The sequence below is a fragment of the Balaenoptera borealis genome (genome assembly GCF_965194805.1).
Source record: "Balaenoptera borealis genome assembly, chromosome: 19".
Lineage (NCBI taxonomy): Eukaryota > Metazoa > Chordata > Mammalia > Artiodactyla > Balaenopteridae > Balaenoptera > Balaenoptera borealis.
Window position 1 is genome coordinate 68,403,186 of NC_138878.1, and position 23,496 is coordinate 68,426,681.

Consider the following 23,496-nt stretch of genomic DNA (forward strand, 5'->3'; position numbering starts at 1 on the left):
CTGCCTGCCAATGCAGGTGACACGGGTTCGAGCCCTGGTCTGGGAAGATCCCACGTGCCGCGGAGCAACTAGGCCCATGAGCCACAATTACTGAGCCTGCGCATCTGGAGCCTGTGCTCCGCAACAAGAGAGGCCGCGATAGTGAGAGGCCCGCGCACCGCAATGAAGAATGGCCTCCACTCGCCGCAATTAGAGAAAGCCCTCGCACAGAAACGAAGACCCAACACAGCCATAAATAAATAAAATAAAATAAAATAAAAATTAAAAAAAAATCCAACACCCTTAAAAAAAAAAAAAAAGGAGTTGAAAACTTACATCCACACAAAAACCTTCACACAGATATTCACAGTAGTTGTATTCATAACTGCCAAAACTTAGAAGTAGTTAAGAACTCCTTCAGCAGACAAATGGACAATCAAGATATATCAAGATACAGGGAACATTATTTAGAGCTGAAATGGAATGAGCTATCGAGTCATGAAAAGACATGCAAGGGAGTTCCTTCACGGTCCAGCGGTTAGCACTTGGCACTTTCACTGCCATGGCCCGGGTTCTGGAACTAAAATCCTGTAAGGCACGTGGCGGGGGGTTAAAAAGAAAAGAGAAACAGAAAACTTAAATGCATGTTACTAAGTGAAGGAAACCAAGATGAAAAGGCTGCATAATGTATGATTCTAACTATATGACACTCTAGAAAAGGGAAAACACATAGAGACAGTAAAAAAAAAAAAAAAAAAAAAAAAAAAAAAAAATCAATGCTTACCAAGGAGTACAGGGGAAGAAAGGATGAACAGGTGGAGCACAAAGGACTGAAACACTGAAAACCATTGAAACCACTCTATAATGGGGAATGCGAATCACTAAACATTTATCAAAGCCCATAGAATGTACAATACCAAGAGTCAACCCTAATGTAAACTTCAGATTTTGAGTGATAATAATGTGTCAGTATAGACGCATCAATTTGAATACTTGCTTGGGGGATTCCTGAGTCAATACAATACCTACTAAATTCCCAATGACATATTCAAAAAATAGAAAAACTCTTCCAAAAATTCAGATGGACTCTCAAGGGATTCCATATAGCCAAAGCAATTATGAAAAAGAACAAAGTTGAAGGACTCATACCACCTGATTTCAAACGTTACTACAAAGCTACAGTAAGCAAAATACTATGCTACTGGCATAAAGACAGATATACACAGCAATGGAATAGAACAGGGAGTAGTCTAAAAGTAAACCCTCATATTTATGATCAAATAACTTTTGACCAAAGGACCATTACTATTCAATAAGGGCAGCCTTTTCAATAAATGGTGCTGGGAAAACTGGATACCTGCATACACAAGAATGAAGTTGGGAACTCACCTAATACCACATAGAAAAATTCACTCAAAATATATCAAAAGCCTTGGGACTTCTCTGGTGGTGCAGTGGTTAACACTCTGCACTCCCAATGCAGGGGACCCGGGTTCAATCCCTGGTCGAGGAACTAGATCCCACATGTGTGCCACAACTAAGAGTTTGTGAGCCACAACTAAGGAGCCCTCAAGCCACAAGTAAGGAGCCCAGCTGCCACAAATAAGACCCAGTGCAACCAAATAAATAAATAATAAGTTTTAAATATACATATATCAAAAGCCTAAATATAAGAGCTAAAACTATAAAATTCTTAGAAAAAGCAAAGGGGAAAAGCTTCAAAATGTTCGATTCAGTTATGATTTCCTGACTATGACAACAAAGGCACAAGCAACAAAAGAAAAAATACAAAAACTGCACCTAATAAAAATGAACAATTTTTGTTGGATGCCTTTAAGTTACACAACATTATGTGTCAATTATACCTCAATAAAGCTGGGGGCGGGGGGGAAAGCGAAAAAAGAGACAAACTTTTGTACATCAAAGGACACTATGAACACAGTAAAAGAGCAACCACAGAATGAGAGAAAATATTTCCAAATCAGGTATACAACAAGGGATTAATATCTAGAATACATGGATAATGCCTTGAACTCAACAACTGCCAAAGAACCAACTTGATTAAAAAATGGAAAAAAGACCTGAATTTTTCTAAAGATATACCAATAAACACACCAATGAGCACACCATTATGGAAATGCAATCGAAATGCAAAAGATACACAAGTTCACATCCGTTAGGACGGCTATTATGAGAAAAACAAAATAACACATGCTGGTGTGAATGGAGAGAAATTGGAAAGTTGGAAAAAGGTTCATGGTTTGTTTCAGTAGTGACCAAGTCAGTGACTGTTGTACAGTCAGGCACAAATAAATATCAGGTTCAGGAATGAAGCAAAACTTCGGTACCATGGATTTTGACATTCGCCTGGTCAGAGAGGGCAAGCAAGGAGAGAGCTACCAGGCTGACTGCAACACTACTGACCCTGAAGCATCACCTGCAAGACTTTGGGGCTACAGGTGTCCAGGCACTAAGGAGTAGGGAGGCACTAACCTAGCTGTAGTAACCGCAGCACATAACCAAGGAATTTAACAAGGTGTGCCCGGGTCCAGATGTGAGAAACAGAGCTGTCCTTGGGTAAGAGAAGAAAAGCAGAGCCTAGGTCAGAGGATGGAGGTGGGTGTGAGAGCCTTGCCCAGCATGCTGACAAGTGCAAAGTTCTCCAGCATGACATCAAGGTACAGGTGTATCTGAACCTCATTAAGAAGACACCATTCCTCCCAGGAGAAGTACACGGCCACATCCTCAAAGGTCACACTGCCCTGGTAAACAGGGACAAATAAAACCATGAACAGTCTCACTCCTGAAAACCCACAATCCATCTTCCCACACATTTCCCCTACTGCCCGACCAGATGGAGACTCTTGAGACCTTGGGAGGAAAACCTCCCTCCTCTAATCTGAAGCTCCCATTGCCTCCAGAATACACAGGCAGACGTTTAAAGCAGAAATCCTGCTTTTCTGTGTTGTTTATTTCCACTAGAAAAAAAAAAAATAGAGACCTGCACTTACCTAAACCAGCTCAGCCTCACCTTGATGCACTTCCACAACTGGTATCAAATCAAGAAGTAACCTTACACAACTCCTTCCATTTGAGGTGGGGAATGGGACCCCCTCCATAGAAACCGGCCTACACTCAGGACCCTGAACATGGGGTTCGCCAGGGTTCCCAAACCAAAGGGCTGGGAAAATGACTAGTGAATAACCCCAAGACCCTTCTCAAATACAGAGAATGTGTGCGTGGGGTCACAACATGTGAGGGACTGGGACAACCTCCATTTAACGAAGGTGCTTCTCTGGCCCTTGGAATCTGAGGGAAAAGGCAGGCGACGGAGGAAAAGTGACCAGGGCGGTGCTCCAGGGGCACAGGCCTTCCCTGGCCCCCTGGCAGTACCAGAACGAGGTAACCTCAGGTTGACTAGCAAACCTCTCCTCTGTGCCTCAGTCCACAGTGCTACCGCTTACCAGTTGGGACCTTGGAAAAGCCACAGCTTCCCTCTGCCTCACTGTCCTCATCACCCCCCTACATTATGTTCTTCCATTGAGCAGGCTTTGGAGTATTTTTAAAACCCTAACTCAAATCATGTCCTTCCTATGCTCAAAACTTTCCACAGGGACTTCCCTGGTGGTGCAGTGGTTGAGAATCCGCCTGCCAATGCAGGGGACACACTTCGATCCCTGGTCCGGGAAGATCCCACATGCCGCGGAGCAACTAAGCCCGTGCGCCACAACTACTGAGCCTGCGTTCTAGAGCCCGCGAGCCACAACTACTGAAGCCCACGTGCCTAGAGCCCGTGGCTCCTCAACAAGAGAAGCCACCGCAATGAGAAGCCCACGCACCGCAAGGAAGAGTAGCCCCGGCTCGCCGCAACTAGAGAAGGCCTGCGCGCAGCAACGAAGACCCAACTCAGCAATCAATCAATCAATGAATAAATAAATGAATGAATAAACGAATGAATGAATAAATAAATAAATTTATTTATTTTAAAAAAACAACTCTCCACCACTCCCAGGGCCCAAAGAGAAAAGTACAACTCTCATCTACCACTCCAGGTGCAGCCTGGTCTCAAACTTTGTTCCTCCCAGAAACAGGATGGACTCCAGGCTCCGAATGTTCCTCCTTTAGTTGCGTCTACAAGGCTCACCCAGACCACATTACACTGGTGGTCAGAAATAGGGACACGACACCTGAAGGCCTCACTGTCTTGGACCAGACGTAAACAGGCGCCTGTCACGCCGGCCGTTCGTATTTGGGTGGGGAAACGGGCAGGGGAGAACCCGGAGCACGCAGCGTTTACCTTAGCCGGGTCCCTCAGCACGGCCGCCGCCACCGAGTCCCCAAGCGGAGAGGCCACAGCCCAGTGACCAGGTCGGACTCAGCGTGGATACTCCACGCAGACCGCGGTCTCCCCGGCCCCGAGACCCGCCCCTGTGCAGTGCGCACAAGACCTCCTTCTGTGCCTTCTTGCCCCGTCAACTGACCCCCAACACCGCACACCTCGACTTTCTGACGAGCTCCTCAGACTCCACAGCAATCAAAATGTCCGCCACGAAGACGGCCCTCTCCCGGAGGTTCGCCCTCCCGGAAATGCACCCTTTCTGGATTTTCATTGGATCAACGTTGCTGCCTTAACGCAAGTTGTCCTGGGTAATGTAGTGCAAAGGCTTCAAGGAAGCACGGGGCCCCACACCTGAATCACTTTGAAAACAGCCAAGCAGCCCCTAAGGAGCGCTGGGAAACGACTTCTAGGGCGGGGGTGGGGGTGGGGGTAGGAAGCTCCATTCTTCTTATGGGGGCGGGGAAACTTTCCGGTGAGTGTTGAGCATTTAAGGCTCTATAATGCTACTGATTGCTGAAGTGTTTGGATGTTATCTCAGACTCCACGAAGCCAACCCAAGTTGACATCCACTGGTAACAGGAAGCAAATAAACATTATCCTATTGCTCTTGAAACGCATGCGGTCTGAAGCGTTAGTCATCTTGTAAGCTTTGGTAAGGGACAAGAGAAAAGATAGGACCCTGACCAGGAATATGGAAAGGAGATATTGGGCAGCCCTGAAGCAGCTGGACAAGAGTGAGAGAGCTGGTTCTGGTCACGTCAGAAATGGCTCTCCTGTCTGCATAGTCAATGACTTGCACAACTCAGCAAGAGACGGATGATCAGGCCACCCACCATGGCTGTCCTCTTGCTCTTTGTACATCCCCTGGTCCAGCAGTCTGATTCACCTGCACCCTACTCACATGGCTGACCTTCCCTCTTAAACATAAAGCCTAATCAGCAAACACCTGGGTACCTGCCCAGGCCTCAGCTAGTGATTAATCTTTAGATCAGAAACTCTCCACTTTGATAGTGTTACCAGAGTGGATGTGAGGAGCATGCTCCTCTGCTGCTTTCCTTGATAACCAATGAGCCAGCATGATGTCAATTCCCACTAAAGCTGGTAACCTCCTTCTCCAGAAGCTAAAACTGCTGAAACATCCTGCCTGCTGCCTGCCTACCAAGATGGGGTGTCTCTCCAGGACCTTGCTTTGGATGATTTAGATCCAATATCCATTAAACCATTGATGTCTCTGTCACTCATTTAGCAATACATCTTGCACCTGACAGCTCCTTAGGAAGACCACCTGTCTATTTAAAAACGGCCCCCTTCCTTCAGGGCCTGCATTATTGTCCCTTGTCTGTATACAACAGAGTCTGGCTCTGAGCAACCAAAGGCCCCTCATTCCCTGCAGAGTCACTCCTTCAAGGCACAGAAACTGCATGCAGATGCCCAGGGGTCCATCTCTGCTGGTCAGGCCGCATTTCTACCTCCTTAGCCTCAGGACAAATATCAGTTCCTGTGGCTGACTGAGGGGGGATGGGGAGGTGTCTTGAGGCCAGTGTCAAGGATGCTTCCTGTCCTGGGAGACTGTCTTAAGGCTGTCCAGACGGGAGTGTGGAAGTGATGGCTCCGAGGCTGAAACCCCACATCGGGACCGCAGAGGGCAGGGGGGTCCCGGAGTGGACCAAGACCCTAGAGCGTGGGCCCAGGTGCCACGAAACTTCTTTTATTTCTTCTTCATCAAAGCGCACGTGGCCTCTGGGCCCTGAAGGAGGATTCAGCCAGGAGGAGGGAGATTGGTCACCGCCACTCAGGGGTGCACTTTTGTGAGGGAGCCGGGCCACGGCAGTGAAAAGGAAAGACTCAGCCTTTGGGCAAACATTCTGGATTTCGTGTCTTGAACCAAGCCTGAGGGAGCATAGGGAACACAGCCTGTGGGACCAGGGAGGAGTCCCAGCCCAGGGGTCTTTCATATGGCCCACCTTTGTGTGGCGCCACCATCTCCAGGTTTCCCCCGTGTCCCCAGGCCACCCCGCCCTCCTCTGGGAGTCTGTGGTTCCCCTATCCCCCACCCTGAAGACCACCTAGCTCTCTTCCTTTATCACTGTCTCCTCTGATAGGTTATCTCAGATCACACGTGGCGCCCCTGGACTTGGTGCACATGGGTCCACAGAGGAAAAAGCCTCAACAGGTTCCCTCTAGTACACGGGAGCAGGAAGAGACACGAGCGAACCAGCCCTTGTGGGGCGCCCATAGGACCCTCCACCCTGCACTCCTGGGCCTGAGTCCTTCTGAGAAACCACAACAAGAACTGGCATGAACTCAGTAACCCCGGAACCCCCAGCGTCTTCCCAATTCAGGGTGTCTGGAAAAGCAGCACCCAGAAGTGGTGAAATCCATGAAGGTAAATAGCTGCTGGAGACCAACAATCAACAATTACAGAATGGGACAGATGAAAATCACTTGGACTAGAGTGCAGAAGGTTAGAACCCCTTACAAGGGAACTGGTTGTGTTTCTGCATCTCCTGTAAGAATAAACCCATAGGGGGACTCGCTGTGCTACTAAGGAGGTGGGGCGGGGGAGGGGAGTCATTCCCTATTTCCTTTTGATCTTGATAGGTTCAGAGTGAAGTACCTCAAAATAGCGCATCTTGGCATACAGAATATCTTAAGCTCAAGGAGATTAAGAAAACCACAGAAGCAGAAAGGTCACTATGACCTCCCCCCACTGCTGAAGAGAAAATTGCCAACCGAGATTTCTATATACAGCAAATATGTCCTTCAAGAATGGATGAAACAAAACGATTTGAAATGAGAAAATTAATGCACAATTAACCCAGAATAATGAACATTAAAAGTTCTATTCAAGGACAATGAACAATGGATTGTAATTCCAGTTGAAAGATCAGTGATGACAGAAGGAATGATAACTGAAGAGAGAAATGCATGTGTTGATTGACATACATGTCACTAATTGTGTAAAGCATTGAGTAATATTTCCTTACAGATTTAGAATGATAGAATCCCTATGCATACCTTGAAAAACATATATTCCTATGGGAAAAATTAATGTTTTAAACCCCTTGTAATATGCAGAATGAAGAAAAAAAAATGTATTTATAACTCTGTGCTCTAATGTGTTAAATAAGTGATTTGGGGCTTAAACAATAAATAGAATAAAGGTATATATTTTCAAACCTAGAAGTAAAGAAAATTGAATTACAAATAACTAATAAATAGAGGGTTAAAAAATTTTTTAAAGACCAAGATAAAGAACAAGGGGCAGGGGATGAAATCCACAAAATAAAAGGATATATTTCAACCCAAATATATCAACAATTACATTAAATGGCTTGAAATAAACATTCAAAGTTGCTGTCAGTACTTTTGGATGGCCCTAGACTTCCTTAGCAAGGGATTTAATTTTCATCAAGTGAAGTTCGAGGGCAAGTTTTGAATTTATATTCAAAGAATAACTAATGTTCCCTGGCAGGCTCAAACACATACAGCTACAGATGCTACAGATACACACCACCACCACAAAAGTTTTCCTATCCAGCCTCATCTAACCCTGGCAGGCCCAAGGAAAGCAAGGCCACATAAAACTCATCTACCCAAATAACTGTCAGGGAGCAGTCCTGCCTATTTTTTGTGCCAGGCATTGGAAACTTTGGCTGCAGTTACTCCACATAGCTGACAGCTGATCCAGAAATCTAACAGAACAAGCTAAGCCTCTCAGGCCCACAGATGCAACAGCTCGCTCTTGAGGACTGAAGGGAAAAAAATCATTCTCTGGGACTCACCCCATCATCTCAATTATGCACATGTCCTGCCAACTCTGCCTCCTACTAATGTGTCCCAGGTCATCCTGTCCTCACCATCTCCAATGCCACCATCCTGGGCCAGTCCATCATCATAGGGCTCCCGACTACACAAAGGATTCTGTCCTCTCTCCTACATCAGTTCTTCCCTCCTAAGTTCACTCTCCACACAGAAGCCAGAGAGACTTAGAAACAAATAGATGATCACACCATCTTGCTACACCCCTTCTTCAGCCTCCCAGAGTAGTAGGAACAAAATCCAAAGGATATCACCATAAAGAAGTGATCAAAGGAAACACTGCCAATACTGGGAAAACAGACATCGTGTTTCCTGATATGGTACACTGAAAAGGACAAGGCTGCACTTTCGTATTATCTTGGATGGGAGCAAAACAGCAACAATAAAAACAATAAACCACATAATCTGAATCTATTTATAAGGATATCTTATTGTATATCAAGTGAGGGAAATTTTACAAAATAATTGTCATGTATTGTATAAAAAATACCAAGGGAAAACAACTTGAAGGAAATCAGAGAGATTGTGTCAGAATGGACATTAAAGGGAGATGAGAAATAAATGTAATTTGTGTGACTTTACATGGTTCTGGACTGAAAAGACTAGATACAAAGGACATAAATAGGATGCTTGAGATCAGTAGGATGGCAGTTCTCTGCATTACACTGGTATTCCCTAATATGCCAGAGGTCCTCTCTAATGCAATAAAGAAAATGAACATATAACAATTGGAAAAGAGAAAAGCAAGCTGTCCTTCCTTAACACAAGTCAGTATTTCCACAACTGTCCACCTTCACTAAAGTCCTACTCTGGATACCCTATTTACTCTTTCAACCCATCCCAAACCCCTGTTTTTCCTCAACTGTAACTTGCTCTTTTTCTCCCTTTTCATAGGAGCATCTCATTCTAATATTCCATGAAATCTAATTACCTAGGTGCAGTTTCCATCAACTACAATATTGCTTATATAAGGACTGACTCCTTTTTATGTCTTGGACGAGAATATATCCCATTTACTAGAATATGCCTTACTCACAAGATTGCTGCTATATTTCTTGAGACACTGAACACATATGACAATAGACGTGTGTTCTTCATTTGCATCACTTCGGATAGTTTTTCTAACTCCATTATGTCTTCTTTCCGTTTCATGATTTCTTTGCATAGTATTGTCATTGTAACAATCTTAATTCTTCCAATGCAAGAGCACAGGATATCTTTCCATTTCTTTATCTTCAATCTTCTTCATCAATGTTTTATAGTTTTCTGAATATGTCTTTCAAGCCCTCAGTTAATTTGCTACTAGGTATTTTGTTCTTTCTGATGCGATCTGAAGCAATTTTTTTTTTTTACTTTTTCTTTCTGATAGTTCATTATTAGTGTATAGAAATACAACAGATGTCTGTATATTTGTACTATATCCTATAGCTTTGCTGAATTCGTTAATTAGTTCTAAGAGTTTTGAGTTGGACACTAAGGTTTTCTATATAAAGTATCATGTTATCTGAAAATACTGTTTTACCTCTTACCTTCGAATTTGGATGCTTTTGCTTGTCTGATTGCTGGGGCTAGGACTTCCAATACTATGTGAAATAGAAGTGGTGGAAGTGGGCATCCTTCTCTTCTTCCTGAATTTAGGGGAAAGCCTTTCAGCTTTCCACCAGTATGATGTTTGCTGTGGGTTTGTCATAAATGGCCTTTATTGAGATATGTTCCCTCTATACCCACCTGGATGGGTTTTCATCATGAATGGATGCTGAATTTTGTCAAATGCTTCTTCTCTGTCTACTGAGATGATCATGTTATTTTTCATCCTTCCTTCTGTTAATGTGGTGTCCTACATTGATTAGTTTTCTCTGTCCTCGGACTGGGTCACATCCACATCCCAAGGTTGAGTCTGTTCCTCGATTTTGGCTGCCCCACATCTATTGCACACCTGTGGCATGGAGTTAGCAGGACCAGATCATTATCGGGTACAAAAGTCAGATCCTTCATAGGAAAGCCATCAATATTTGTTCCCAGTGAAACGACAGTCCTGTCCGGTCACATGCGGGGAGGGGGTGTCCTGAGCAGAACTCTTTGTGTCTGTGTGAGGGTGGCAAGAGGGTTTCCGAATGGACAAAGTGTTGAGTCCCCAAAGCAGGGTAGGGAGTGAGAGAGGAGCGCTGTGACCAGACTCCTCATGGCCTGAACCAGTCAACCTAGCACTGTATCCTAAATCCCTGTCCATTGCTAGGAGTTCACAAGCAGATGACACCCTTTCTCTCACCCTGAGTTTCTTCTCTAGAAATGGTCCATCTGTTGCATGATGACTGCACCTGTTCCTCCCATTATGTTACCATGTCAAACTCCTCTGAACCCCAGTGGCGTCCTTATCAGCTGCATTCATAGGGCATTTTCTCCACGGTGAACTCTCTGATGATGAATTAAGCTGCACTTTTGGATAAAAGATTTACCACATTCTTTGCACTCATGAGGCCTTTCTCCAGTATGGATTTTCCTATGGGTACTGAGGATTTGTCTCTGGCTAAAAGATTTTCCACATTCACTGCACTCATAAGGCCTTTCTCCAGTATGAACACTCTGATGATTTCGGAGGCCAGACCTAGAAGTAAAAGATTTCCTACATTCCTTACACTCATAAGGCCTTTCTCCTGTGTGAACTCTCTGATGATTTTGGAGGCCAGATCTCGCAGTAAAAGATTTCCCACATTCCTTACACTCATAAGGCCTTTCTCCTGTGTGAATTCTCTGATGATTTCGGAGCCCAGCTCTCGCAGTAAAAGATTTCCCACATTCATTACACTCATAAGGCCTTTCTCCTGTGTGAACTCTCTGATGTTTAATAAGGCCAGAAATAACAATAAACAATTTCCCACATTCACGGCACTCATAAGGTCTTTCTCCAGTATGAACTCTCTGGTGATTTCGGAGGCCAGACCTAGCAGTAAACGATTTCCCACATTGGCTGCACTCATAAGGCCTTTCTCCTGTGTGAACTCTCTGGTGTATAAGAAGTTGACATCTATGAATAAAAGACTTCCCACATTCACTGCACACATAAGGCCTTTCTCCTGTGTGAATTCTCTGGTGTATAAGAAGTTGACATCTATGAATAAAAGATTTCCCACATTCACTGCACACATAAGGCCTTTCTCCTGTGTGAACTCTCTGGTGTATAAGAAGTTGACATCTATGGAAAAAGGATTTCCCACATTGGCTGCACTCATAAGGCCTTTCTCCAGTATGAATTCTCTGATGATTTTGGAGGCCAGACCTAGCTGTAAAAGATTTCCCACATTGATTACACTCATAAGGCCTTTCTCCTGTGTGAACTCTCTGGTGTATAAGAAGTTGACATCTATGAATAAAGGATTTCCCACATTCACTGCACTCATAAGGCCTTTCTCCTGTGTGAACTCTCTGGTGTATAAGAAGGTGACATCTATGAATAAAGGATTTTCCACATTCATTGCACTCATAAGGCCTTTCTCCTGTGTGAACTCTCTGATGATTTTGGAGGGCAGACCTAGCTGTAAAAGATTTCCCGCATTCATTGCATTCATAAGGCCTTTCTCCTGTGTGAACTCTCTGGTGTATAAGAAGTTGACATCTATGGATAAAGGATTTCCCACATTGGCTGCACTCATAAGGTCTTTCTCCAGTATGAATTCTCTGATGATTTTGGAGGCCAGACCTAGCTGTAAAAGATTTCCCACATTGGCTGCACTCATAAGGTCTTTCTCCTGTGTGAACTCTCTGGTGTATAAGAAGTTGACATCTATGGATAAAGGACTTCCCACACTGGCTGCACTCATAAGGCCTCTCTCCAGTATGAATTCTCTGATGATTTTGGAGGGCAGACCTAGCTGTAAAAGATTTCCCACATTCACTGCACTCATAAGGCCTTTCTCCTGTGTGAACTCTCTGGTGTATAAGAAGTTGACATCTATGGATAAAGGATTTCTCACATTGGCTGCACTCATAAGGCCTTTCTCCAGTATGAATTCTCTGATGATTTTGCAGGACAGACCTAACTGTAAAAGATTTCCCACATTCACTGCACTCATAAGGCCTTTCTCCTGTGTGAACTCTCTGGTGTATAAGAAGTTGACATCTATGAATAAAGGATTTCCCACATTCACTGCACTCATAAGGCCTTTCTCCTGTGTGAACTCTCTGGTGTATAAAAAGTTGACATCTATGGATAAAGGATTTCCCACATTCACTGCACTCATAAGGCCTTTCTCCAGTATGAACTCTCTTATGTTGAAGGAAATTGGACTTTTTGCTAAAAGATTTTCCACATTCACTGCATTCATAATGCTTTTCTCCAGTGTGAACTCTCTGATGTTGAATGAAGCTGGACCTCTGGAGAAAAGATTTAGCACATTTCTTGCATGCATAAGGCTTTTCTCCAGTGTGGATCTTCCTATGCACACTGAGGTGGTGGCTTTGGCTAAAGGATTTTCCGCATTCGCTGCACTCATAAGGCTTTCCTCCAGTGTGAACTCTCTGGTGCTGCATAAGATTACAACTTTGGGTGCAGGCTTTCCCACATTTGCTGCACTCACAAAACCCTTCACTAGTGACAACTCTCTCACACATATCTGTGTGGCTGGAGGCTTTCTTGCCTTCTCCCCAGCTCCGATTAATTGTTCCACTGTGAAAAACAGCTTCACACTCGTGACTGTTGTTTCGTTCCTTCCTGATATTACTGGCCTGTTGCTGAAGTCCCATGTTGGCTGCTAATTTCTTCCCAATTTCACTGTACACAGAGAGATTCCCTGAAGCGTAGACTGTGAAGCTCTTCAAAAATGCAAGTCTCCCCACATCACATCGGAAGGGTTTCTCTCTAATGTGCTGCTTCCGGTGCTGTTGAAGGTTTGCAGTGAAATAGAACTGTTTCCCACATGCCCCACATGTGTATGCTTTCTGGCCCCTATTTGTTCCCTGCTCTTCAGCCAAGTGCAAAATGTCTCTCAAGACTGGGACGCACATCTTACAGGGCTGGGCCTTCTCAGGAGATGAACCTGCCCTGGGGGTCCTAATCTGTGATACTCCCTCCACACATATGTTCTCTTCAGAAGGTGTCTCTTCATCGACTCCACGCCAAGAACCTGAAAACAAAGACGTGATGGTGAAATTCATGTTGACGTTGTTGGATGGGGGTGACACCATCACAACTGTATGTCTGACACATGAAAGAACCATTCCACGGGACTGTGTTCAGCAAATGGAGTTGGGGTCAAATTGAGGATGCAGCTGTTCTGCATTATTGGGACTTAAGGTCACAGAATTGAGGAGGCCTCACCAAGCATAGGACACAAGGACTGGATGTGGCCCAAGGGTGAAAGGCATGTTCTACAATTCACTCCTCTGTCAATGGCTTTCACCAGGACCACATCTGCTGCTGATCTGTGATACTGTGCACAAGTATATGCCCATGCACCAGAAAATCCGACTGAAACAGTAGCTGGTATTCATGGAACATTAAAGTATACCTGCCTAATGCCATTCAACGATACCTGCACAATGTCATAAAGTACTATAGAGAAAACAATGTAAAGACTACATGAGAGAAGTGGCTTAGAGAGGTGGTAGGGAATAAATCCCAGGCTGCAGTCAGAATAAAAATGAGTAGTCGTAGAAATGACAAGTTGGCAGAGTACCAAGAATGGAGAAAAGACAAAAGAAGTGATTTGGGGCCACTGGCAATGGGGCTAAAACACCAGTCACACAAGATATGTTCCTGATATGACTTAAAACACAGACCTGATATCAAGCCCTCCCCCAGCTGCCATTCATCTTGGCCAGACTACCTGTGAGCTCTTTTTGCTGAGACCAGAGTCATGTCCATCCTGTGAAGCCCCAAGGACTCTCCATCTCCAGTTGAACAACTACATGGGACACAAATGACACAAGGCCTAATGGAATGTCAGGATGGGTGAGTGGCTAATACGAACCCAGAGGAACTAAGCACACAACAGACAAAAGAACGATATTTAAATACTACAAACAGAAACATCAGTGGAGCCAGAGGGAAGGATGTACAGTGGATGGAGTACAAAATGCTAGGAAACACAATGGAAACAAAATGTTAGGTGTTTTTCTCCCCACCTGAAAAACAGGGGATGGGTTAGGAATCCATCTCCCTACGTGAAAAACACTGGATGGAGTAAAAGGTGTTAGGAATCCACTCCCAACCTGAACAACAGTGGATGGAGTACAAGGTGTTATGAATCCATCTCCCCACCTGATTTTAAGGGCCAGTGTCTCTTTTCCTACTCTTCATTTTTCTGGTTTTTCGCTTTTGAAGAGTGAGATATTTAAAGACTAACATTCAAAATCAGCCATCAAAAGTCATAGTGCACCCCCAAGAAAGGCACAGTGAAAACCCCTTAAGTTTACACCTCATGTTGATATCCAGGAAAGAGTCACCTGAAAACTTCAACAACAAAGAGAAGCCCCCACCAGCAAACCCTTGTTAAAGTGAATACAGGATCTCCAGAGTTACCATATTATAAGATACAAATGCTCAGTTTTCAATGACAAAAACTCACAAGACATACAAAGAAACAGGAATGTATGATGCAAAGGAAAATAACAAATCAACCGCAACTATAACTTATAAACAGGTACACAAAAAATAGATGGCGAACTAAATAGAAAGACTTAAAAACAACTGACTAAAGGATGTTCAAATAGCTAAAAAACAAAACAAAACAGGTGTACAGAAAAAAAAATGTTGCCTGAACAAATTGGGAATAACAATAAAGAAAGAGAAAGTATAAGTATTGTAAAAATGGAAATTTGGGAACTGAAAAGTACAATTGCTAAAAAAAAAACAGGTGTACAGAAAAAAGTGTTGCCTGAACAAAGTAGGAATAACAATAAAGAGATAGAAAGTATAAGTATTGTAAAAAAGGAAATTTGGGAACTGAAAAGTACAATTGCTGAAGTGGAAAAAAAAAAAAAAACACTAGAGGGATTTGAAACAGAAAAACATAGCACACTTATGGATTGATATGAATAGGAACATCCAAAAATCTAAGTAAACTCCAAGCAGAATAGACTGTGAGAGCCATACTGCAGCACATTATAATAAAACTGTTGAAACGCAGAGACAAAGAATCTTGAAATCAGCAAGAGAAGTGACTCATTCCAGACAAGGGATCCCCAAGAAGGTTATCAGCACATTTCTAATCAGAAATCTGGCCAGAAAGCAGTGGGCTGATATATTTAAATTGTTGAAGGAAAACAATATGTCAACCAATAACCCTGTAGCAGGGAAACATCCTTCAAAAACTAAGGAAAATTAACATATTCCAACGTAAACAAAAGCTAAAGAAGTTCTTTAACACTAGCCTTGCCTTGCAGCAAATGCTAAATGGAGTCTTTCAGGTTGAAATGAAAAAAACACTAAATGGTAATTCAAAGTTATTTGAAAATAATGATCTCTGATAAAGGTAAATCCATAGAAAATTATAAAAGCTACTGCGATTGTAAGTTTATAACAGCACTTTTTCTTTTTCTACCTGATTGCACAGAATAATGCATTTAAAGAAACCGTAGTCTTAGGTTAAACACACTGCATACAAGTATGTAATTTTGTAAAATCAATATTAGAAAATGGTGGGGATAGAGCACTACAGAAGGAGAGATGTTTTTGTAATGTTATTGATGGTAAGCTGGTGTAAATTAAAATTAGTATGTTGGTAGGTTTAGGATATAAAATGTAATCCCCATGGTAACTACAAATAATCATATAATGTACACAAAGGAAATGAAAAGACAATTAAAACATATCACTAAACAAATTTAAATACAAAAGGAGAAAATAACAAAAAAATAAGGAACAACAAGCTCTAAGGCATACAGAAAACAAAGAGCAAAATGACAAAAATACCTCTTATCAGTAATTGCTCTAAATGTGAATGGATTAAACTCTCAAAGCAAAAGACAGACTGACAGATTTTTTTAAATGATCCAACTGTATGCTGTTGACAAAAGTCAATTAAATTGAAAATGAAAGGTTAGAAAAAGATATTTCATGCAAATAGTAACCAAAAGAACACAGGGGTGGCTATTATTCATATCAAACAATAAAGAAATCTAGGGACTTCCCTGGTGGTGCAGTGGTTGGGAATCTGCCTGCCAATGTAGGGGACACAGGTTTGATCCCTTGTCTGGGAAGATTCCACATGCCGTGGAGCAACTAAGCCCATGCGCCACAACTAATAAGTCCACGTGCCACAACTACTGAAGCCCACACGCCTAGAGCCTGTGCTCTGCAATGAGAAGCCACCACAATGAAAAGCCCGCGTGCCGCAACGAAGACCCAATGCAGCCAAAAATAAATACATAAAATAAATAAATTTTTTAAAAAAAGACCCAATGCAGCCAAACATAAATAAATAAAAAAATAAAAATAAGTATACATATTTACACACCTCATAATAGACCATCAAAAGATATAAAGCAAAACCTGACAGAACTGAAAAGAGAAACAGTTCTACTATAGTATGGGGACACTTCAATGCTCTGCTCTCAGCAATAGACAGGAACAATAGTTTAAATTAGATTAAGATCATACAAACTGTCCTCTCCAACTGAAACAGAATGAAGATAGAGATCAATCACATATGGAAAACTTAAATATCCACAAATTTCTGGAAATTAAACAACATGTTTTGAAACAACCAATAAGTCCATGAAAAAAAACTCACACAGGAAACTAGAAAATACTTAAGAGATTAAAGAAAACAATAATATAACATACTAAAACTTATAGGATGCCACAAAAGCAGTACTAAGGAGAAAATTTACATCTATAAATGCTTACATATAAACAAAGAAATATCATCAATCAACAACTTACCTTTACAACTTGAGGAACTACAAAACAAACAAACTAAACAAAGCCTTCTGAAAAAGGAAATGATGAAGATTAGAAAAACAAAATAGCCAGAACATTCTGTTCTTAACAAAGCCTGCCCTCAGTAGAAACTACTTAACCAGAGCCTAACCTACTGTCATTTTATCACAGCCTAACTTACCTGGGAAAGAGGAAATACCCAACTACAGCCCCCAATACCCATCCTGTCCCAACTAAGGGAGGGAAAATTAAATTGAGAAGAAGTTGTGAAGTTCAGGATCCAGGCACACAGGCTCATTAAAAGATTGAAAATTAAATATAATATGAATGCTAACAGCAACATGCATGCTTCCACTCTCCACATCTTACCAACACATCAATAAAAGCCTATCTACAATGGTTCCTTTTAGGCAATACATCATGCCAGTTACAAAGAAAAAAATTACAGGGCCAACTAAAAGGCCAAAAAACAAATTTTGAAAAGGCAAAGGAAACTTCAGAACTAGAATCATGTATCACAGGGAGGGACTTCTCTAGGGATCCAGTGGTTAAGTCTCCACAGTTCCACTGTAAGGGCCACTGGTTCGATCCCTGGTAAGGGAACTAAGATCTTGCATGCCAGGAAGGGAAGGGAGGGGAGGGGAGGGGAGAGGAAGGGAGGGGAGGAAGAAAGAAAAGAGGGAGGGTGGGAGGGATATCACAGGGATGTTGGAATGATCAAATTGGTAATGTAAAACAATAATGATTAATATGCTAATTAATGCCTGCTAATGGATAAAGCAGACAGCATATAAGACAAGAAAGGCAATGCAAGCAGAGATGAAAATTCTAATAAAGAACCAAAAGGAAATGCTAGAGATCAAAAAGAACAGAAGAGGAATGAAGAATGAATAGGATGGGCTTATTAAGACTGGACACAACTCAGGAAAGAATCTCTCAGCTTGAGGTTCTCGTAGTAGAAACTTCTAAAACTGAAAAACAAAGAGAAAAAGGACTAAAAAAAAAAAGAATATCTACTGTATAATACCTGCAAATGCTTTAACATACATATATAGAAACATCAAAAGGAAAAAAAGAATAAGGAATAGAAAAAATATTTGAAGCAATAATGATGGAGAATTTCCACCAAGTTGTCAGACACCAACCCACAGATTCAGGAAGCTCAGAGAACATCAAGCAGGTTTAATGCCAAAAAACTACACCTAAGCTGGGGCTTCCCTGGTGGCACATTGGTTAAGAACCCACCTTCCAATGCAGGGGACACAGGTTCGAGCCCTGGTCCAGGAAGATCCCACATGCTGTGGAGCAACTAAGCCTGTGTGCCACAACTACTGAGCCTGCATTTTAGAGCCCGCAAGCCACAACTACTGACCCCACGTGCCACAACTACTGAAGCCTGTGAACCTAGAGCCCGTGCTCCGCAACAAGAGAAGCCACGACAATGAGAAGCCCGCACACCGCGATGAAGAGTAGCCCCCGCTCACCGCAACTAGAGAAAGCCCGCGCACAGAAACGAAGACCCAACACAGCCATAAATAAATCAATATATTAAAAAAAAAAAAAACTACACCTAAGCATATCACATTCAACTACAGAAAAAAAAAAATCCCAAAAGAAACCAGAGGAATAAACACTTTAGTCATGGGGAAGCAACAAAAAGAATAACATCTGAATTTTCAGAAATCATGCAAACAAGAAGAGAAAGGAGTGAAACATTTAAAGTTTGGGGTGGGGGTGGGGGTGGGGTGGCCAATGTCAGCCTAGAATTCAGAATGCAATAAAATTACTCTTCAACAGTGATGGTGAAATAAACACTTTCTTAGATGCACAAAAATCGTGCGAATTCATTAAAAAAAGTTCTTTAGAGAGATGGAAAATAATACAGATCAGAAATTTGGGTTTCACAGAGAAAGAAAGAGCATTGTAGAATTTTAAAAGTTTCACTGACATATAATTGATGTGGAACATTTTATTTGTTTAAGCTGTACAACATAATTTGATATGTGTATACATTGTGCAATGATTACAATAAGTTTAGTTAACACCACAATACAATTTTTTTCTTCTGATGAGAACTTTTAGGATTTACTCTCTTAGCAAATTTGAAATACACCATACAGTATAATTAACTATAATCACTAAGCTATGCATTACATCCCCGGGACTTATTCACGTTACAACTAGAAGTCTGTAGCTTCTGACACCATTCACGCATTTCATCTAACCCTGTTCGCCCATCCCCTACTCTGGCAACCGCTAATTTCTGTGCTGTCTCTGAGTTTGGGGGGGTGTGTGTGTGTGGTTTTTTTTTTCTTTAAAGATTCCAGGGACTTCCCCAGTTGTCCAGTGGTAAAGAATGTGCCTTCCAATGCAGGGGACGCAGGTTCGATTCCCTGGTCGGGAAACTAAAATCTGACATTCTGCGGGAAAACTAAGCACGCACGCCACAACTACTGAGCTCGCGCGCCTCAACTAGAGACTCTGCGTGCCACAACTACAGAGCCCACAAACCCTGGAGCCTGTGCACCACATCTAGAGAAGAGAAAAACCTGCACACCACAACTAGAGAGAAGCTTGTGCTGCAACGAAGAGCCCGAGCGTCCCAACGAAAGATCCTGCATGCCTCGATGAAGATCCCGTGTGCTGCAACTAAGACTCGTCACAGCCAAAAGGAAAAGATTCCACATGTGTGTGTAATTATGGAGTACAACTGACTCTTGAACAACATGGGTTAGAACTGCATGGGTCCACTTACACATGGTTATGTTTAATTAAATAAACACAGCACCACATGATCTGTAGTTGAATGAATCCACAAATGCGAAACTTCAGAATCACAGGGCTGACTGTGAAACTTCATCATCTGCAGATTTCAGTATATGCAGGGGCTCCTGGAATCAATCCTCTCTGGAAACTGGCAAACAACTGTATTTGTCTTTCCCTGTCAGACTTATTTCACTTAGCATAATGCTCTCAAGGTCCATCCATGTTATTACAAATGGCAGAATTTCTTTCTTTTTTAATAGTTGAACAATATTGAATAGTGTTCCATATACAGCACATTTGCTACCCATTCATCCATCAGTGGACACTTAGATTCTTTTCATGTCTTGGATAGTGTAAATAATGCTGCAATAAACAGGGGGTACAGATTTTTTTTTTTTTAAATATATTTATTTATTTATTTATGGCTGCTTTGGGTCTTCGTTGCTGCACACGGGCTTTCTCTAGTTGTGGCGAGCTGGGGCTACTCTTTGTTGTGGTGCATGGGTTTCTCATTGCGGTGGCTTCTCTTGTTGCAGAGCACAGGCTCTAGGCACGGGGGCTTCAGTAGTTGTGGCACACGGGCTTCAGTAGTTGTGGCTCACGGGCTCTAGAGCGCAAGCTCAGTAGTTGTGACACACGGGCTTAGCTGCTCTGCAGCATGTGGGATCTTACCAGACCAGGGCTCGAACCTGTGTCCCCTGCATTGGCAGGTGGATTCTTAACCACTGCACCACCAAGGAAGTCCTCAGATATCTTTTTGATATGATGATCTCACACCCTTTGGATAAACACACAGAGGTGGAATTGCTGGATCATACCGTAGTTCCTTAATTAATATTTTAAGGACTTCCCTGTGGTGCAGTGGTTAAGAACCTGCCTGCCAATGCAGGGGACATGGGTTCGATCCCTGAGCCGGGAAGATCCCACATGCCGCGGAGCAACTAAGCCCATGCACCACAACTACTGATCCTGCACTATAGAGCCTGCACGCCACAACTACTGAAGCTCACACGCCTAGAACCCCTGCTCTGCAACAAGAGAAGCCACTACAATGAGAAGCCCATGCACCACAAAGAACAGTAGCTCCCACTTGGCTCAACTAGAGAAAGCCCACTCTCAATGAAGACCCAATGTAGCCATAAATAAATAAATAGATAGATAGACAGATAGATAGATAGATAGATAAATAAATAAATAATGTCGGGTGCAGGAACGGAGCAACCTTTGGGTAGTATGGATCCGTACCCTCACTTGGCCCAAGAGAGGGCAAGCAAGGAGGGATCTCTAAAGCGGACTGCAACACTGCTGAACCTAAATGGTCACCTGCAAGACTTTGGGGCTACAAGTTTCATGGCACTAAGGAGTAGGGATGCACTCTGCCTAGCCATTGTAACCGCAGCACATAACCGCAGCACGTAACTTTAAGAAGAAAGCAGTGCCCATGGTCCAGATGTGAGAAGGACAGAACTACTTTGGGGAAAAGGAGAAAGGCAGAGCCTAGCTCAGAGGATGGGGATGGGTGTGAGGGCCTTACCCAGCATGCAGACAAGGGCAAAGTTCTCCAGCATGACATCAAGGTACAGGTGTATCTGAACCTCATCAAGAAGACACCATTCCTCGCAGGAGAAGTACACGGCCACATCCTCAAAGGTCACACTGCCCTGGTATAACAGGGACAAATATAACCATGAACAGTCTCATTCCTGAAAACCCACAGTCCATCTTCCCACACATTTCCCCTACCACCCAACCAGATGGAGCCTCTCAAGACCTGGGGAAGAGAACCTCCCTCCTTTGATCTGAACCTCCCATTGCCTCCAGAATACACAGGTAGTCATTTCAAGTCTAACTCCAGTTCTTCCCTGTTTATTTCCATCAGAAAAAAGGAGACCTGCACTTACCTAAACAAGCTCAGCCTCACCTCAAAACACTGCCACAGGGACTTCCCTCGTGGTCCAGTGGTTAAGGCTACGAGTTTCCACTTCAGGGGGCACAGGTTCAATCCCTGGTGGGAGAACTAAGGATCCCGCATGACGTGTGGTGTGGCCAAAAAAAAACATTAAAAAAACCACGCCACATACTGGTACCGGTTCCAGGAGTAACCTTCCACACCTCCTTCCATCAGTGGTGGGAAACTAGAACCCCCTCCACAAAAGCTGGCCTGCACTCAGGAAACCAAGTATGGGGTTGTCCAGGGTCCCCAAACCAAAGTGCTGGGAGAATGGCAGGTGAAGAACCCTAAGACACCTCAAATACACAGAATGTGTGCGTGGGGCGTGAGAACAAGTGAGGGACTGGGACAACCTCCACTTGCCCAAAGTGCTTCTCCAGCCCATGGAATCTGTGCGAAAAGGCAGGCAATGGAGGAAAGTGACCTAGGCAGTGCTTCAGGGGCTCACACCTTCCCTGGACCTGTGCCCAGTACCAGAGCCAGGTAAACTCTGGCTGACTTGCTAACCTCTCCTCTGTGCCTCCATCCTCAGTGCTCCCACTTACCAGTTGTGACCCTGAAAAAAGCCACAACTTCCCTCTGCCTCAATGTCCTCATCGCTCCCCTACATTCTGCTTTCCGCTGAACACTTTGGAGAATTTTTAAAAGCCTAGCTCAGATTGTGCCCTTCCTTTGCTCAAAACTCTCCACCGCTCCCAGGGCCCTAAGAAGAGAAACACAACCACTCATCTACCACTCCAGGTGCAGCCTGGCCTCAAACTGCGTTCCTCGCAGAAACAAGATGGACTCCGGGCTCCCGAATATTCCCGCTTCAGTTGTATCTCCAAGACTCACTCAAACCACATTACAACGGTGGTCAGAAATAGGGACGCCACCCCTGCAGGCCTCACCGTCCTGGACCAGACGCCTCTCACTCAGGGGTTTCGTATTTGGGTGGGGAAACGGGCAGGGGAGAACCCGGAGCCCGCAGCATTTACCTGAGCCGGGTCTCTCAGCGCAGCCGCCGCCATCGGAGCTCCTGGGCGGAGAGGAGTGGCGACAGTCGAGGGATCCGGTCGGACTTTGTACCGATGCACCCCGCAGGCGGCGGTGTCCCCAACAGTCAGGCCGTCCCTTTGCAGTGTGTACAAAGCCTCCTCCTGCGTCTTCTTAGCCCGTCACCTCGGTCCCATCACCGCACACTCCGACCTTTCGACTAGCTCCACGATCAAAATGGGCGCCACGAGGATGCCGGAAGTTCTTCTCCCGGAGGTTCGCCCTCCCGGAAATGCCCCTTCCTGGATTTTCATTGGATGAACGTCGCTGCCCTAGCGCAAACTCTTCTGGGAAATGTAGTGCCAAGGTCTCAGGGAAGGTCACCCCGCACCTGAATCGCCGGGAGAAAGACAAGCTGCACCAAGGAAGCACTGGAAAATGACCTCTAGGGCGGGAAAGGGGCTCCTATCTTCTTAAGAGAGCGGGGAAGATTTGTTGTTCTTTTTCTAATTTTCATAGATAGTAGTTTAGGGGCTCCAATCTTCTTGAGGGGGAAGGGAACCTTTGTCGTTCTTCTTTTTCTAATTCTCATAGGTAGGAGGTTAGGCTATTTATTTGAGATGTCTCTTGTTCCTTGAGACCTGCATTGCTATAGACTTCCCTCCTAGAATTGCTTTTGCTTCATCCCATAAATTTTGGAGTGTTATGCTTCAGTTTACATTTGTCTTAAGATATTTTCTGCTTTCCCATTTGATTTCTTCACTGACCCATTTGTTTTTTAGTAGC

At 43.6% G+C, this 23,496-nt stretch overlaps 1 protein-coding gene across 1 annotated transcript in view; it reads right to left on the reverse strand.

Moving 5' to 3' along the window:
* Nucleotides 1-22,959, reverse strand: part of LOC309617242 (uncharacterized protein) — a 74,391-nt gene extending 51,432 nt beyond the window's left edge. Inside the window, exons 1-3 of the mRNA XM_082369155.1 lie at nt 22,713-22,959; nt 21,319-21,445; nt 4,477-13,260 (exon numbers count right to left, since the gene is read on the reverse strand). Of these exons, the coding sequence (XP_082225281.1) occupies nt 10,526-13,260; nt 21,319-21,445; nt 22,713-22,745 (2,895 nt within the window). The 5' untranslated portion in view covers nt 22,746-22,959 and the 3' untranslated portion in view covers nt 4,477-10,525. The remainder of the gene's footprint in view (nt 1-4,476; nt 13,261-21,318; nt 21,446-22,712) is intronic.
* Nucleotides 22,960-23,496: the final 537 nt, after the last annotated feature.